Source organism: Saprolegnia parasitica, assembly GCF_000151545.1.
Source record: "Saprolegnia parasitica CBS 223.65 unplaced genomic scaffold supercont2.2, whole genome shotgun sequence".
In the NCBI taxonomy this organism is placed as follows: Eukaryota; Oomycota; class Saprolegniomycetes; order Saprolegniales; family Saprolegniaceae; genus Saprolegnia; species Saprolegnia parasitica.
In genome coordinates, this window is record NW_012156396.1 from 61,564 (window position 1) to 77,642 (window position 16,079).

A 16,079-nucleotide genomic window follows, 5' to 3' on the forward strand; every position below is an offset into this window, starting at 1 on the left:
CGCTTGGGTTGTCGGTTCTGTTGCAGACGTTTTCGGCCGGAAATAACTCGAGGCATGGCGCGTCCCGTGGTCGCGCCGCTCCCACGATCCGGGCCGCTCATGCACGCGATCCCGAGAAAGCTCTCGCTCACCTTTGGCGACCCGTCGCTCGAAGGACAGTACGAACGCAGCCAGTGGGATCGGTACCGCGTCAAGCGCGCCGTGGGCGGGACACTCGGGTTTGTGGCGTGCCTTTGGTGCGTCGTGCTCCTCGCCAAGAACGAACTGCTTTCCGTCTACCACGCGAGCGCGACGTCATGGGTGCTCCCGGTTCTCGGCGGCCTGCAGTGCTGCGTCATGGCAGCGTATGCAAGCTTGGTCTTCGTGAACCAAGGGCTCTGGCGGTGGTGCTGTCTTCGGGCGTTTCTAGCGCTGGCGACGCTGGCGACGGTCGAGCTGCTCGTCTACGCCACAAACCAACCGATGTACCTCATCACGCTGCTTGCCGTCACCATTGCGCTCACGTGGCACATGCGCTTTGTCGAATTCGTCGCGTTCATCGGCGTCGTCGTCGTCTCGAGCGGGGTTGTGTGGGGCGTCACCACCCAAGGTTCGCCTCGCCCATGCTTGCATGATGAATGGTTACGAGTGTCGACTAGATTGGGTCGGGTTTGCTGTCCATGTGAGCTTTCTCGCGGTCCTGACACGCGACTATTACGAGCGCAAGCACACGCAGCGGCTTCGCTTCGTACAGTCCACGGCCGATCTAACCGACGTGGCCGAATTGCCCAGCCCAAGCGCGCACAGTGGCATGGAGCTCGTCCTCGAGACGCTCTGTCAACTGCGCTTGCAATACCCGACGACGAAAGCCCTCGACGTCGTGCTCCAAACGCTCCTCTCCGAGACCGATTTGTTCACGAGTACGTAGTTGAAAGATTGATAGAAATCCATCGGTCTCACACATTGTGCACAGCGTTGCCGATACCCACGGGCGGCGACGACCACGAAGTCGGCGAGTGGTGGCGGCTCCTCGAAAGCACCAACAAGCGGCTTCGGAAGCGGCGCGAGTCGACTCTGCGCGTCCAGTCGCGGCGCAAGTCGGACGTCGCGCTGCAAAACTCGATCGTGCAGCAGATCCGGGTCTTGTACCCGTCGGCCTCGCAAGAACTGCGGGCGCCGACGCTCGCGTCAATTCCGACGGCCGAGCCAAGCATGTTTTCGCCCGAGTGGCTCCTCGACCACTGCGGGTCCGGCTCGATCAACATTTTCGGTTCGCTTGATCGACGACTTGCACCACTGACGACGACATGTAGAGCTCACCCAGCACTGCCAGTACCCCATGACGTCCATCTTGCTCGCGACGCTCGCGCACCAGCACCTCTTTGGCACGCTCGGCGTCTCGATGGGCAACATCGCCGAGTTTGCCATCGAGGTCGAAGGCCACTACCACGCGTCCAACCCGTACCACAACGCCATGTACAACTTGTCTACAAATGTTCCTAGCCTCATGTACGTACTTGCCAGGCACGCGGCCAGCGTCATCTGGGACGTGCACCAGCTCATGCTGCGCGTCACACGACTCAAGCCGCTGCAGCTCTACTCGCTTCTCGTTGCGGCTGCCGTCCACGACGTCGACCACCCCGGCGTCAACAATACCTTTCTCATTCATAGCAACCACCCGCTCGCGCTACAGTACTCGGACGACTCGGTGCTGGTACACTTGCCATGACGGATAAAGAATCCATGCAAGTATCATAGGAGCGGATGCACCTTGCGCGCGCGTTTGAGCTCAGTCGCAAGACCGGGTGCAACCCTTTTCAGAATCTGTCGACCGAAGCGCGCGGCCAGTGCCGGCAGATGATCATCCAGCTCGTGCTCGCGACAGACCTCGCCAAGCACGTGCAGCACGTCAACCACCTCAAGAGCAAGACGTACGGCACGACCGCCGAGACGCGGTACCTCGACGACGACTACACGATGCGAACGCTCTTGATGATGGCCGACATTGGTGCGCTTCCCGTCCTTGTCCCACAGTATTGACTGCTTTGTAGGCCACGCCATGCAGCCGTTTGAGCTGCATCAGAAATGGGCCAACCTCGTGCAAGAAGAGTTTTACCGCCAAGGCGACCTCGAAGCCGCCCAGAAGCTCCCGATTTCGCCGCTCTGTCAGCGCAAGGACGCGAGTGCGACCAAGTTTGCCAAGAGCCAACTTGGCTTCTTCGAGTTTATTGTCATGCCCCTCTACTCGATCGCGGCCGCGGTCGTCGAATTCACAACCATCCAAGACGTCGTCGACAACGTCGACGCCAATGCGGCGGAGTGGAGGAGGCAGGCCGACGCCGACGCCGTGCCAGACAAAAGTAGATAGCAGGCCAATAAAAATATCTCATCTTTGCAGCCAGGTTGATAGGCATCAGCTGGCCCGTCTACAGTGTACATTGCAGCGCACGTCCCATATGACCCAAGCTAAAACCTACTTTGCATCCGGAATTCGTTCCGGATACGATCTATTTGTACCACACAATCGAGCTAGCGTCGGCCCAACGCGATGGTGCACTCGTGGAGGATTAGACAGTGCAATAAATAGGGTCGATGCTGCGGTCGATGCATGTACCGTACGTAAGCTCACTCTGTGGTGCGCCAAAGACACGACAAGCATCCCGTCATCAGCCGCATTCAACTGATGTTTTGTATGTGCAGGAATTGGCCGTCGACGGGGTACGAATTAGGGAAAACGCCCGTGGACCCGAAATTTGGGATCGCCGCAAGTGCACTTTCGAATTTGCTTGTTACCTCGACGGGAATGGCGCCAGCCGAACGTGACCCACTCATCGCCTACCCATCCGAGCGCGCCCGGTCGCGCTGGACTGCGCGCTTCATCGCCTACGCGGCCGCAGGTACATCCGCCGTTCGTAGCTTCGTTGGTCTCAGCACGTGCGTAGCGCTGGTGCTGGCGGGCTGCGGCCTCGCCGCGTCGCTCCATCCGGCGCCGTCGCCCCTCCATGACGTAGTCAGCTCAGCGCTTGCGCTGGACGCCTCATTGCCTCGGCGTCCGGCCCACTGCCCGCACATTGCGCCGCACGAGCGCGTCGTGCTCTTCTGGCAGTCGGAAGTCGGCGGCTGCGAACAGGTAAATACTACACCACGCCGCCCGTCGTCGTCGTCGTGTCGTGACGTAATGTATTAGATTCCGGACGGCGTCACGCATGTCCTCTGGGGCTTTGCTCAAGTCGAGGCGGGCGAAGTGATTCCGCGATTCCAGACGCCGGACGCGCTCCTGACGTCCTGCGTGCAGGCGCTCCGCGCGTACGAACCGCCCCGTCGCATGCCCATCCCACTGAACCAATTGGTAGGCGCTGCATCTACTCGCTGGGCGTCGTTGGCGGTGCCAACAACAACGTCGGCATGGCCAGCATCCGCGACCCGCCGCGCTTTGTCCGGAGCGTCATGTCGCTTGTCGACAAGTTTCAGTTTGACGGCATCGACATCGACGACGAGACCAACTACCTCGAAGCCGGCTACAGCAGCCGCGCGATCGTGTCGTACATGACGGCGCTCCGCAACGCGTTCCGACCGCTCAACCTCTTGCTGACGTACGACGCCTACATGATGGAGGCCAACCCGCATTGTTACAAGGGCATGCGCTGCTTCGCGAGAGGCGTCGAGCGCCTCGTCGACTGGGTCAACGTCATGGCCTACAACATTGACCGCGACCCGAAGCTCGCCATGGTATAGATCCGCTTTGCTCCAAGAAAAGCAGCTCACTTTTTTCGACAGCCCATTTACGAGGCCGCCGTGCACCAGACGTTTCCGCAGTGGCAGCGCCACGTGTCCAAGGACAAGATCACGGTCGGTATGTGCACCGGGTCGGGCTGTGCGTGGGGCCCTGGGCCGTCGCCCGATGTCGTCGACGCCTACATTCGCTATGCCAAGGGCGCCGGTGGCATCATGATCTACGCCGGTTCGGCCGACATTGACCAAGGCTTTGTGACGACCAAATCCGTTGTTGCTCGTCTTCATCCGCAGTCGCCGACGCAGTTGGCCGTCGCCACGACCGCTCCGCCTGCCATCGTGTCGACGCCTGCGCCAACCACGGTGACGCCTGCGCCGACGACGGTGACGCCTGTGCCGACGACGGTGACGCCTGCGCCGACGACGGTGACGCCAGTGCCGACGACGGTGACGCCAGTGCCGACGACGGTGACGATGGCGCCAACGCCAGAACTTTCGACGGTGACGCCGGCGCCGACCGAGCCCGGTGTGCGTCCCGATGCGATCTGCGGTTCGTGCTTCAATTGCTTCTACGAGCCGATCAAGGGTTGCTTTGATGGCTGGTCCGAGGCGCAGTGCAAGAGCCTGAGCTTCACGTGGTGCGGATAACCATCGTACAAACGCACGCTTTGTGTCTTTGAGTACCTTCTCGCATCGACAGTTCCTACTGTTCCTACTGCAGAGCGTGGTAGACCAACCGACCCGCACACGCGCATGTGACCCAGACAGCTCCTCAGCACAGGTCGCTTGTCCCTTATCCCCGGTGCGTTTCGTGGTGCTGTTGCGGATGAAATGCGGTCCACTGTGTTGTGCAGACACATGCGCCAGGAACGACTCCTGGCGAGGCGCGTTGGTTGCGTGGGATGAGGGTGTGGTGAGAGTCTAGCAAAGCCTCTTGGCGCGTGCATTATTGAAGCGAGAAGAGCTTGACACTGGCGTCCTCACTGCAGCTGAGCAGCGTCATTTCGTTCGGGTGCCACGCCAGCCGAGTGACTTTGGCCGCGTGGGCCGCGACGACTTCGATGCGACGCGTCATCTGGAATCGACCAGCCGGCTCGGTGCGTTTAATGTCACAGAGCACAATGAGCCCCGACTCGAGACCGACGGCGAGCACTGGTGTTGCGCTCGTTGGCGCAAAGGCAACGGCCGTCACAGCCGCGGGCAATATCATCGGCGCCGCCACCTACAACGACGTATCCATCTTGAAATTTGGTAGACAGCACGGTCCTACCTGCTGCCAGACACCGGCCACGAGCCCCCAGAGTGCAATGGTCTCATCGCGCGACCCGGTTGCAAGGACGGCTTCGTGCGGCAGCCAGTCGCAGCTCCAAATGATGCGCTTATGCGCCTTGGCTTGCTTGTGCACGAGTGTATAGATGCCATTCGATTCCGCAAAGATGCAGAGGCTGCGGTCCTTGGAGACGGACGCAAGGTACTTGTCGTCGCTGGAGAAGGCGAGCTGCACGACCGACGAGCTGTGGTCTGGCAGCTGCTGCGCTGCCACGAGCGACGTGCTCGCCTTGTCTCTGCGCCAGAGCCAAATTGCCGCGGCCGACTCGTCCCGCGCCTTGCACGTCGACGCCAAGAGGTCACCGGCATGATTGCGACGCACGCAAAGCAGCTCGTTGCCGTGGCCGTAGAGCTTTTGTACTTCGGGCCAAAGCGACCGGCGCGCGAGCTGCTCGCCGACAATGGCCGTGTCGTCCATGTCGCCGCGCTTGTTGGTCAAACTGAGCTCGGGGAGAACGCCAAAGCCGCCGCCAGTCGCCGCACCGCCGACGAGCGCGTGCATGCCGGACGGCACGTCAAAGACGCGGAGGATCTTCTCGTCCGCACCGCTCACAAACTGCGCGTCGCTCAAGAACGTTGCGCACTGCAGGTCGTAGCCATGCACCTGGGCGCGCGAGACCTCGCTTGTTTCGCAAAGACGGTACGCCCGCGCCGTCTGGTCCAGCGAGACCGAGACGAAGAACGCGCCTGACGGCGCCCACGCCACATCGGTGACCGGTCGGTTGTGTCCCGTGACGGACCGCGCTGGCACGTAGTGCGCGTCACTTTTCGTCCAGCGGTAGAGCTCGCCGGTAAAGGTGAGCGCGACGAGGTCGGCACCAAACGACGTGGCGGCCAGGAGACCAAGGCCACTACGTACATCGCCTTCGAGCCACCGAAAAAGGGAAGAAGACGCTACCCGAGATCGCCGATGCGGGTTGTGGGATGCCACGCCGCGCCGTCCTCTGCCGCCCAGAGGATAAGTCGGTTGTCCATGGAGCTCGAGAGGAGCGAGTGGGTTGGCGTCCAGCTTACGCTCGTGACCCAGTCGTCGTGGCCCACGAGCATCGCGTCAAATGCTACGTTTCTATTCCAGCGTAAAGGCGGCCATTCACCAAGGAATGGCGGTCGTACAGCGCTGCGTCAATGCGCCAGAGGCGGATTTTGTGGTCCTGGGCGGCCGACGCCAAGAAGATATCGCCCGAGGCGAGCGGTGATGAGAACGCGAGGTCCCGCACCCAGCCCTTGTGACCTAGTATAGGCTACGATGAGTGGAGGCAGCGTGACGCGTCGACTCGACCAGCATGCGAGCTCACAAGCGAGAGCGCTTGCAGCGTCGGATCAACCGTGTAGACGTGCACGAGAGCATCGACGCCACCAAGCGCAAGCAGAAGTGTGCCGCGGCCGTCTTGGGCAACGGCAATGGCTTCGGCGATGTGCCGCTCGCTTCGAGACAGCGTCGCTGATGCACTTGTCGCTGGCTCAACCACGACGATGTCGCCGTTGGAGAGCGCTGCAAAGACGAACAGCTGAGATGACGCCAGTAGTGTCGTGCAGGTCAGCGCCGAGACGGACGACGCCGCGCCGGCGACGACAACCTCGGACGTCCAGGCGTTGGCCGCGCGGTGCCAGAGGCGCACCTCGCCGCTGGCATCGCCCGAGACAATGCACGCTGAAGCATCGTGCCAGTACACTAGAGCCACATCAGTAGGAAAAGGCAGACGCGGGCAGCGTACCGCAGGCGACGCGCGCCTTGTGGCCATGGAGTGTGTGGACGATCGTCGGGACCGCCGCCGTTGCGCTGTAGCGCGCGATCGCCACCATGGTCGAGGCCGCAAACGCCACCTCGTAGCCATCCTCGCAGCCAACTGCGCGGGACATGCAGTGGCTGCCATTGTTGCAGCCGACGGCCACGAACGCGTCGTGCAGCGCCGTCATTGCAGTTGGGTCCACTCCAGAAATCCGGTAAACAGTGTTTTATCCGTACAAGACAGCAGTCGCTTTGTATCAAGTTATCGAGTCGTGGGTCTGTACTTAAGCGCCGCAGACGCTCGCGAAGCCGAGGTCGATGCCCTTCTCCACGTCGTGCTTGGCGGTTTGGTAGCCAATGTAGCCCATGCAGAGCGCCGAGAGGCCGATCGTGAACGCGAGAATGTACACGAGGAGCGACGTCCGGTTGTACTTTTTCAAGAGGTACCCGACGCACTAGACACGACAATAATAATAAAAATGAACCAACCCCCATGGACAATATTGTACATCCTACCTTTTGGCCAAAAAGACCGCCGCCAAAGCCCACGAAAATGTACCAAACCACATAATCTACCAAAAAAACGAGTCAAAATTGATATCACAAGAGCGCGCGAGTCGTACCGTATTGGAGCTGGCCGGGAAACATGCCCGCGATCGCAAATTGGAGCGTGGTCGCCGAGGACGTGAAGAGAATCATAAACGACGCGGTCGACGTTTGCACGACCGGAAGGATGCCGTTCTCAAGCATGACGGGCCCCTTGACCATGCCCCCTACCCCGCATATCGTGGGTCCGATTTTTTAAAGTCAGGAGATACCGCCAATGCCAAGGAGGCCGGCGGCGATGCCTGCGAAAAAGCAGTAGAGCGGAAACACCACTTGCGTTGTGCGCTTGGTCCAGTGGACGTCGCCGTCAACGAACGGCGTGCCGCTCACGACGAGGAGACGGTTGCGAAGGCGGAGGTTGAGTCCCATGTGGCTACATCGACAAGAATCCAGCATACACTACTAACAAACGACACGTAGAAACGTACTAGGTAATGTACACGAGGACGAGGAGCGGAGTGAACGTCAGGGCCCAGTACATGGGCGAGCCGCAGTGGATTCCAACTACAAAGTGCCAATAAGAACCAAAACATAGAGGTTGCTGTACCGAGGCTGGGCGAGCCGTGGCCGCCAAGAAAGAGCATCTGCACGAGAAGCACGACCCAGCACACGACGAGCGGGAGCACGCAGCGCCACGGAAACACGATGCTCTCAAGGCGCTCAATGTTGAGCTTCATCTCCTTGAGAAATGCCTTCTTGTCTAGGCAAAAGTGATTTAGGAGATCGAATCCGAGAGCCTTGGGCTGCGTACTGGCGACGGGCAGGTCCAGCGGCGGCAGGCTCTGAAAGTCTTCTTCGTCCTGGGCCACGAGCGCCCGGCGCTTCTTGTTGGTGCGGGTGAGGAGCAGCCATTTCTTGGCCGCGACCGCCGCCGTGATGCGCTGATGCAAGCCTGAGCATGAACTATTGGGTGAGTGATGTGGTTGTACCTGGCGCTTCTCGTGGTACATGAGCGAAAGCGTATCTTTTGGCGACTGGATCGAGTTGCCGTCGCTGGCCGCTTTTGCAAGCTCGATTTGTTCTTTGGCAAAGAGCTACATGGTCAATAGGATCGTCGAGTGCGTCTGTGCTAATGTACCTTGTTGCCCTTGAGCGTCGTCTTGTACGAGATGTACGAGAGGAGCGTGATGAGCAAGACGAGGATGAGCCATGGGGGAAACGTGCGGTTGGCCATGACGCCAAAGATGGTGCCAATGAGCGTCGGCGGCTCCATCATGCCTGCGAGCGCATAGTCGATGACCGGTCGGTGCGGCTTGTCTATCGCAAAATTGATGTTTGAAACGCAAAATGTAACAATCGTACGCGGGTGTTTGCGCGGGTAGTTGACGAGGAACGTAGCGACGGCCGCGCCAAAAATCGTGGCTTTCGAGAGCGGGATCGCGTGCTTGGGGCCAAGGCCCACCACGAGAATGTAGAGCGGCACGAGGAGCCCGCCGCCGCCGACGCCGCAGCCCGCGCCGAGGGCGGCCGCAAGAAACGCCATGAACGTCGAGAACGCATCGGCGCGCGTGAACGGGGCAAAGAGGTCCTTCTCGATGCAGTACGTGACCGGGTCGAGGCGGAACGCCGCCGTGTCCGAGGTCGTTGGCACGCGCACGAAGCGCCCGCTCTGCACATGGCAGCGCTTGGAGCCATCACTCAGCGTCGCGCCGCACTGCGCGTCGGTCTGGCAGTAGGCGCAGAGGCTACAATGCAGTTCATGTTGGCGCTATCAATGTAGGAGCGTCGTACTTGTTGATACAGGCGAGGCCAGGCAAGAAGCCGCAGTCGTCGCGCTGGCTGCACGAGGTGCCATACAAGGCGTCGGCCACCTGCACGGAGGTCGTGTTGGCATGCAGGCGCAAGCTCTGCGCGTGGGCGACGGCGGCGACGAGGCCGAGCGCACAGAGAGACGACCAGCGCAGCAGCAGCATCCCGTCCACGTCGTCCTCGACTCTCGAATGCGACGATGATTCCAAGCCCGTACATTGCTGCCGTTCGCGACTTGAATGTACGTTGTACGATGTACGAGCACCGGATATTATCCGGACTGATATGTTGCACAAACAAGAATACAAATGTACTATGTATTCACTTGCGGGGTGTTCGTTGATCCCAAGCAAGCAGTGATAGCGACGGTGATAGCTACTCCCCCTTTCTGCCCGGACGAGCGCGGATGCGGCCTGGACGCTCCAGGACGCCGGTCCCCTTCAACTGCAATGGCCGTATTCCCTGTGTTGGAATTTCAGCCAATCCGCATCGCGCATCAACATTGGTTAGCCAATCACTGCCGCAGATCTAGCATCTCTGGCGTACCCCGGAGCACACAATCAGTTTTGGACAAGGTTTCGAGTCAACTCCGGGGCATGCGGGGCACGGGACAGGCGCCATCAGTTGGCTCGCTCACCCAGTGGCATTCCACCTTTTGACGCTGACCATGAGGCTGCTGCTGGGTGCGACTGCGCTTCTCGGTGTTGCTGCTGCCACGACGTCGCCCATCTCGCTTATCGTGCAGCCCGACGAGATGTTTGGCGCAACCTGCGGCTCCATCGCCGACTGCGGCTTCCTCCCCGGCCTCGCCTGCGTCGACTCGTACGACGCCACACCTCGTCGCCACCGCCTCATGTGCACGTAGGTTGTGCCACGTGTGCAGCACCGACCGCGACTGCACGGGCTCGGACAGCGACTTTAGCAAGCGCTGCGTGGTCGCGTCGACGGGCGCGCTGGTCCGCCTTCCGAACGCGACGTTGCAACCGCTCGCGTACTGCATGGAGAAGAACATGTTTGCGCCGTTCTCGCTTGCTGACCTCATGGCCTCGGCCCTCGCCTTTCTCTGCACGGCGCTCGGGTCCGCGTCCGGCGCCGGTGGCGGCGGCCTCCTCGTGCCCATGTACATTCTAGCGGTCGGTTTGGGCCCGAAGCACGCGATTCCGCTCTCGAAAGCCACGATTTTTGGCGGTGCCCTGGCCACGTTCTTGTCCAACTTTCGCAAAAAGCACACGTGTATGGATATCAATGTATCAATGTATCGACGCGTGGAGGGTGATGGCGTGTGTAGACCATCCGCGCCGACCGGTCATCGACTATGCGCTCGCAGGCATGATGGAGCCGCCGACGCTCATGGGCACGATCTTTGGCGTCATGGCGAACGCGACATTTCCGTCGTGGCTCATCCTCTCGCTGCTCGTGACGCTGCTTTCGTTCATGGCCTACCGCACGCTTCAGAAAGTGCAGCACGTACGTTCTGCCACGTCATTTTGAGCAACGTTGCATGGATGGATTTCTCCAGGTCGAAGCGCAGGAAGGCCGCGCACGCGGCGAGACCAAGGTGCTCCTCCCGACAAGTGTCCAAGCCGACGCCGAGGTACGCATGGTGCGCGATCGAATGCGTCGACGAGGCGAAGTAGCACCAAGCACGCACGCGCCAAGAAGATGAAGACGACTTTGCCTCGTTGCCGCCACTCGACTTTCCGCCGCATGCTGGTAGACAATTCTGCACACTGAAATCGATGGCGACAGAGAAGACATGTAGACAAGCAAGCGTCCCTCGATGCAATCCGGGCCCAGCTCTACGAGGAAGAGCGTTCGATCTTCCCGCTCACGTATGTCCTCCCGCTCGTGGCATGCTGGGTAAGCCCAAGGAGTGAATTGATGTATCTCATTCTGCGTGTGACTAGCTCATCATTTTTGTTCAATCACTCTTTCGCGGCGGGCATGGCACGGCCAGCATCGGTATGACCTCGCGGTTGTGACTCTCTTGCTCACGCTGTCACGCTCCTAGTCGGTGTGCCTTGTGGCTCGTCCATCTACTGGGCTCTTACGTTTGTGCCGCTCCTCTTGCTCATCCTCATCACGTGGTATGGCCTTCGTGTCGAGTGTTGCGAGATTGCATCCATCTGATGTAGGCTCATGGGCCACCGCCTTCGCACGCGCAACCGCCTCATGGTCGTGAGCGGCACCGAGTTTGCCCAAGGCGACGTGCACTGGACCTATCAGAAGGCGCAAATCGTGTTCCCGGCCTACTGCTTCGTTGCGGGCATCGCGTCCGGCCTCCTCGGCATTGGCGGCGGCATGGTCCAGAGCCCCATCATGCTCGAGTACGGCCTTTTGCCCGTCGTCTCGTCCGCGTCCGCGTCCTACATGATTCTCTTTACGTCTTCGGCAACGACGCTGCAGTTTGCGGTCGCGGGGCAATTTCCCGGCCAGCGCCAATACGGTACTTTCGCATTCTCGATTTGGATTCGGACCGATCGGATATGTAGATTACATTGTGTGGTTTTCGCTCATGGGCTTTCTCGGTGGCATTTTTGGCCAAAAGGTATAGTGTCACATTGTCCTATCTGTGGCTGACGCGATATATTGTCTAGTGCGTCGGGTACCTCTTGAAAAAGTACAACCGGACGTCGATCCTCGTGTACATTCTCGCGTTCGTCATCGGCGCGTCGGCGATCGCGATGGGCGTCGCAGGCTTCCAAAACGTCGTGCGCGACTTCTCCAAGGGGGTGCACCTCGGCTTCTCGGGCCTTTGCGCCGTCTAAATTGCCACAATGGACTTATGTTTTTGCCTCATTTCTCCCATCGGTCGGCTGGTCGTGGGCTCGATCCTATGCTTGCCAGTACGGATGGGTATCGATCTCTTGCAGCTTTCTCTCGCAATATACTCGATGTACAGTTCCTTCATCAGCGTGGCATCGTTAGTCGTTGGCGTTGGTTGCAATCGCAATGCCGGCCTCTCCGCGTGCCACGTCAGCTCCTCGTCCTGGCACCAGATGCTGGTCGTGGAAAGTACCTCTTCTATTTGATATTTGGGTCGCGGCCTGGCCTGATTTGACCTGCAGCAATCGATATCCTTGTCCAATGGCATTGGGTTTGACGCGTAAGCTTGGTGACGATGACGCTGCTGGCTTGCTGGCGCCGGCTACGGATGCCCCAGTGGCTCGGCGGGCCTACGCCCCGGACGACGCTGCGTCTGGTTCTCTTCGTGCTGGCGTCTGCTGTCTACTGGCTCTTTCTTGTCGCGGCGGCGATCGTCCTCGGGCTTCGCGTGGCGTACAACCATGTGACGCACCTCACGCTCCGCTGCCACGACCACGCGCTGTCGGCCCGCGCGCTGGCCCAGGCCGCGCTCGCCACGCTATATAGTCTTGACACGGCTGTACTTGGTATCTACGATCCGTCGGTGCTAAACGGCCTCGTGTGTCCTTCCTCGCCCGACGACATTGTCGAGATGACGCCGTTCGCAGCGTACATTGTGCTCTGGAAAGGCGCCGTGGGCCTTCTCTGCTTCCAGCTGCCGCTTCTGCTCTGGTTCATCGCCATCAAGTGTGCCAAGCGCTTCTTTGACCGCGACTACTACGCGTACGAGTTCTACCCCGAGTGCTCGTTGGAGACGCGGCCGTTCGTCCTCCTCCATGCGTGCGCGTACGTTGGCTTTGGCCTCGTCCTTGGCCACATGCTCTCGAGCCTTCTCCTGCAAAGCGCCTTGCACTGGAACCGCGTCATCTATCCTACGCCGTCGTACACACCCTTTGACGAGAAGGCGACGCTGCTGTCCTCGACAATGTCGTCTTCCGTCGACAGCAAGCGTCCTCCGCCCTACGAAATGCCAGCAAGAACGCGCAGCGAGAACGATGCTAGCCGCCTCGATGGCTACTTGGAGCTCTGGCAAGCCGTGCTCGAGAGCATCCGTGTTTCAGAAGGAGGCCACGCCGCGCTTCTCGCGTGTCTAGAGGACACGACGCGGCTCGCATGTAGCACCCTCCGTGCGACACCAGAGCAGTGGGCAACCTTTCGCATGCTGGTCCAGCGACAAGTGCGCCTGCAACCGACGCCGACGCCGGTGGCCCGCGAAGAAGTGCTCGATGATGACGACTCGGTCGTCGACACCTCACCAGTCGCATTGGAGAAGCCGGCACCTGTGTTGTTCACCCGCGCCACGCACACCGAGACCGACCGCGACTACGATGTCTTCTACACCGACGCCAAGAGCTCGATAATCACGAGCATCTACCGGGACATGCCGGATCCAACGGCATGGGTCTCGCCCACTGCGTACAGCGCGACGCGAGAACTGACATACGACGAGCCCGAGCGCAGAGATCGCGCCGCGGCGTCTCGCGCCCTCGTCTCCCGTGGCGTTCACCAAGCACTGGTACCCACATCACGGACCGACCGCGTGCACTTTACAGCGTATGCGCCGCCGTGCGTGTCGCCAGCATCGAGCTTCTCGCATGCAATCTGGGCCTTCCTCGTGCACCAGCGCGACGAGGTGCGCGAGGCAGCCATGGCGGACGGCGTCGCGAAGCAGCTCTCGCGGGACCTCCTGCTGCATGTGCGGCGCGGCGCGTTGGTGACCATCTCGCTGCGACTGCCGGACGGGTTCCGACACGCGGGCGAGGCGTCGCAGCTGCTGGCGTGGCGAGGCGACGTGACGCACGTGGCGTTCGAGGTCGAGTGCTGTGATTTCTGTGCCGAGGGCCAAGTGCTTTTGGAAGCCACGATCGTCGTGGGCACGTCGGTGCTGGTGCTGCGCTCGTACCTCTTTGTGTCTGCTCTGCGTCGTCTAGATACGGCGACGCAAGTGCAAGAGCTCGTGAGCGAGCTCGAAGTCGTTCCCGAGACCTTTCACGAGATTGCGTACGGCGACCTGACGCTCAAGGAGGCGGTCGGTCACGGCCACTTTGGCGACGCCCATCGCGCCACGTACCTCGGCCAAGACGTATGCCGTCGTTCCACAGAGTCTGCGACGATCTCATCAATCGAATCGTGTAGGTGGTCGTCAAGACGCTTCGGCCGAGTGAGTTTGGCGACAACGCCGACCAGATTGTGGCTGCGTTCCGGCACGAAGCTGCGGTGCTCTCGCTGTTTGGGCACCACCCCAACATTGTGCCATTCGTGGGCGCGTGCACGGACCTCTCGCAGCCGCTGAGTCTCGTGACCGAGTACCTTCCGTTCGGAAGCCTCGAAGACCAGTTTGGCGCGCGCCGATCTCGGCTCTCGACGGAGCAAAAGACGCGCATCTTATGTGACGCGGCGTCGGGCTTTCTCAACATGCACGAAGGCGGCTTTATCCACCGCGACATTGCGGCCCGGTACAACAATTCTCATGCATACCAATGTACTGACGAGCCTGTGTGTAGCAACTGCTTGGTCGACGACCAGCTGCGGGCACGGGTGTGCGACTTTGGCTTGTGTCGACGCGTGCACTCGTACGGCGGCGGCCACTTTGCGGAAGGCGCGATGCCGCTCAAGTACCTCGCGCCCGAGTCGCTCACGCCACCCCACTCGTTCTCGTACCGGTCCGACTCGTACTCGTTTGGCGTCCTCATCTGGGAGACGTTCACCGAGTCCAGGCCGTTTCCGACAATGACGAGTGCCGAGGCCGCGGCACATGTGCTCGAGGGCCACCGTTTAGAGCTTGGCGAGACGATTCCGACGCCGTACCAGTCGCTCATTGCGCGCTGCCTGCAAGACGATCCGGCCAAGCGACCGTCCATGGCCACCATCGTGCAAGAGCTCACCCACGCGATGGCTCGGAAATGATTCTTCGTCACATGTAAATTATTCAACGTCGTTGCGAAATTCGGGAAATTGGCCTGGAATTGGTCGACCCAATACCGTTGCAAAGTGGAGGATGTGCAAAGTCGACCGTTCAAGGACTTGTTTCGGACGGTCGGAACACCGGGCTACAGCGCACGACGAAGCGAAGACAGTCCAATATCCGCACCCAGTGAGATGCCGCGTAGGTGAAGCAAGGTGTTAAAAACGCTTTTATGTGGTGTCGGTCATTGCGCACACTGTACGACTGCAACGGTGACACAACGTGGTCTGCTCTACTCTCCACAGTGCCTTCTATCACTGTGCCAACTATGGGCGATTCCATTTCAAACTTGATTTCGTCGACCAAATGGCACCGGCGGCCTGGTGCAGAGCCTACAAAAAGGCACTACGATCTTATTTCTGGCGTTTTGCCACAATTGTATCTTAGATCGGGCTCGCTACCGGTATGCGCTTTTGACGTCAACGCTACCGTCTCTGGCTGTACAAATTTCGTTAGCTGCCCGTGCGGTGGCGGCGAGTGACATTAGTAGGGTTAGGTTCTTGGTCGAGACGGGGCTACCTTCTCGATCGCGCGGACAAGCGTATCGATCGCTGCAACGCGCTCGTCTGGTGTCTAGAGCAGTGGCGTCGCGTGTAGTAGATTGTATGTTCGAGGAGCGCGGTGGAGAGTCTCCATCGCGCTCCTCAAGTAGTCCTTTAAAAGTGTTAAAGGACTACTTGCTGGATGTCCGCGATCGTCGACTTGCTTTCGGAGCTCTCTGCTTTGGGGTCAGCTAGGGCGGTGGCTAAATTAGCCATAATTGCTGGCACTGGTGCGATTAAGCTGCTTAGAATGATGTCCGTTGCGTCGTCGAGGGTCGTTGGGGTCTTGGGTACTGCGTCTGGTTCAGACGTGCAATGGTCGCGTTTTGCTCTTCAATGGTGGGTGGCGCCACTGCGAGCTCTGTCGCGAGCTCCTGGATTTGGGCTTGCGCAATCTGGAGTGGCGTTGCAGCTTTCGGGGCAGGCGTCGCTGAGCGCACTGGTGCTGGTTTGTGGTAGCAGCTGCGGCTGCTGTCTTGCGGAGGTTGAACGCCGGCTTGGTCGTCTTGGCCGCCAGCTTGGTCGTCTTCGTCGTTGGGCGGGCCACGGCTGTCTTGTTGGGTTGTGCCTTTGGGCTCGGCCC

The 16,079-nt window shown here is 60.2% G+C and overlaps 6 protein-coding genes across 6 annotated transcripts; 4 read left to right on the plus strand and 2 right to left on the minus strand.

The window, feature by feature from the left end:
* Positions 1–54: 54 nt before the first annotated feature.
* SPRG_00545 (hypothetical protein) lies at positions 55–2,380 on the plus strand (the record flags this gene model as incomplete). Its single annotated transcript, XM_012338772.1, has 7 exons — positions 55–589; positions 639–899; positions 953–1,249; positions 1,293–1,455; positions 1,504–1,693; positions 1,738–1,987; positions 2,031–2,380. 7 exons carry the CDS (start codon positions 55–57, stop codon positions 2,345–2,347), a joined length of 2,013 nt encoding a protein of 670 aa, XP_012194162.1. The 3' UTR covers positions 2,348–2,380.
* A 384-nt stretch (positions 2,381–2,764) lies between these two features.
* Positions 2,765–4,359, plus strand: SPRG_00546 (hypothetical protein; the record flags this gene model as incomplete). The annotated part of the gene is made up of 5 exons (XM_012338773.1): positions 2,765–2,876; positions 2,922–3,109; positions 3,167–3,285; positions 3,333–3,708; positions 3,757–4,359. The coding sequence occupies exons 1-5, from the start codon at positions 2,783–2,785 to the stop codon at positions 4,357–4,359; spliced, it is 1,380 nt and encodes a 459-aa protein (XP_012194163.1). The 5' UTR covers positions 2,765–2,782.
* A 280-nt stretch (positions 4,360–4,639) lies between these two features.
* On the minus strand, positions 4,640–6,957 carry SPRG_00547 (hypothetical protein; the record flags this gene model as incomplete). The annotated part of the gene is made up of 6 exons (XM_012338774.1): positions 4,640–4,933; positions 4,982–5,891; positions 5,939–6,106; positions 6,154–6,271; positions 6,320–6,712; positions 6,756–6,957. The coding sequence occupies 6 exons, from the start codon at positions 6,955–6,957 to the stop codon at positions 4,658–4,660; spliced, it is 2,067 nt and encodes a 688-aa protein (XP_012194164.1). The 3' UTR covers positions 4,640–4,657.
* A 42-nt stretch (positions 6,958–6,999) lies between these two features.
* SPRG_00548 (hypothetical protein) lies at positions 7,000–9,327 on the minus strand. The gene is made up of 11 exons (XM_012338775.1): positions 9,107–9,327; positions 8,678–9,060; positions 8,454–8,632; positions 8,305–8,409; positions 8,127–8,256; positions 7,923–8,075; positions 7,804–7,879; positions 7,588–7,748; positions 7,393–7,542; positions 7,286–7,341; positions 7,000–7,224 (listed from the first exon to the last, which is right to left on the minus strand). Exons 1-11 carry the CDS (start codon positions 9,286–9,288, stop codon positions 7,054–7,056), a joined length of 1,746 nt encoding a protein of 581 aa, XP_012194165.1. The 5' UTR covers positions 9,289–9,327; the 3' UTR covers positions 7,000–7,053.
* Positions 9,328–9,783: 456 nt separating this feature from the next.
* Positions 9,784–11,923, plus strand: SPRG_00549 (hypothetical protein). Its single transcript, XM_012338776.1, has 11 exons — positions 9,784–9,946; positions 9,990–10,357; positions 10,413–10,591; positions 10,644–10,718; positions 10,762–10,837; positions 10,887–10,984; positions 11,032–11,086; positions 11,136–11,211; positions 11,260–11,570; positions 11,617–11,672; positions 11,722–11,923. Exons 1-11 carry the CDS (start codon positions 9,792–9,794, stop codon positions 11,890–11,892), a joined length of 1,620 nt encoding a protein of 539 aa, XP_012194166.1. The 5' UTR covers positions 9,784–9,791; the 3' UTR covers positions 11,893–11,923.
* A 355-nt stretch (positions 11,924–12,278) lies between these two features.
* On the plus strand, positions 12,279–14,944 carry SPRG_00550 (TKL protein kinase; the record flags this gene model as incomplete). The annotated part of the gene is made up of 3 exons (XM_012338777.1): positions 12,279–14,072; positions 14,126–14,445; positions 14,494–14,944. The coding sequence occupies 3 exons, from the start codon at positions 12,279–12,281 to the stop codon at positions 14,894–14,896; spliced, it is 2,517 nt and encodes an 838-aa protein (XP_012194167.1). The 3' UTR covers positions 14,897–14,944.
* Between the last annotated feature and the right edge of the window lie 1,135 nt (positions 14,945–16,079).

Bases quoted from the DNA above. Each gene is read 5' to 3' on its own strand.
- SPRG_00548 (XM_012338775.1), bottom strand. From the start codon at position 9,288: ATGCTGCTGCTGCGCTGGTCGTCTCTCTGTGCGCTCGGCCTCGTCGCC. The intron at 7,543-7,587 runs GTATCTCCTGAC...TATGCGGGGTAG, and splicing joins CGGCCTCCTTGGCATTGGCG to GGGGCATGGTCAAGGGGCCC. The intron at 7,342-7,392 runs GTACGACTCGCG...TTTTTTTGGTAG, and splicing joins TCCCGGCCAGCTCCAATACG to ATTATGTGGTTTGGTACATT.
- SPRG_00549 (XM_012338776.1), top strand. From the start codon at position 9,792: ATGAGGCTGCTGCTGGGTGCGACTGCGCTTCTCGGTGTTGCTGCTGCC. The intron at 10,592-10,643 runs GTACGTTCTGCC...GGATTTCTCCAG, and splicing joins CGCTTCAGAAAGTGCAGCAC to GTCGAAGCGCAGGAAGGCCG. The intron at 11,571-11,616 runs GTACTTTCGCAT...TCGGATATGTAG, and splicing joins TCCCGGCCAGCGCCAATACG to ATTACATTGTGTGGTTTTCG.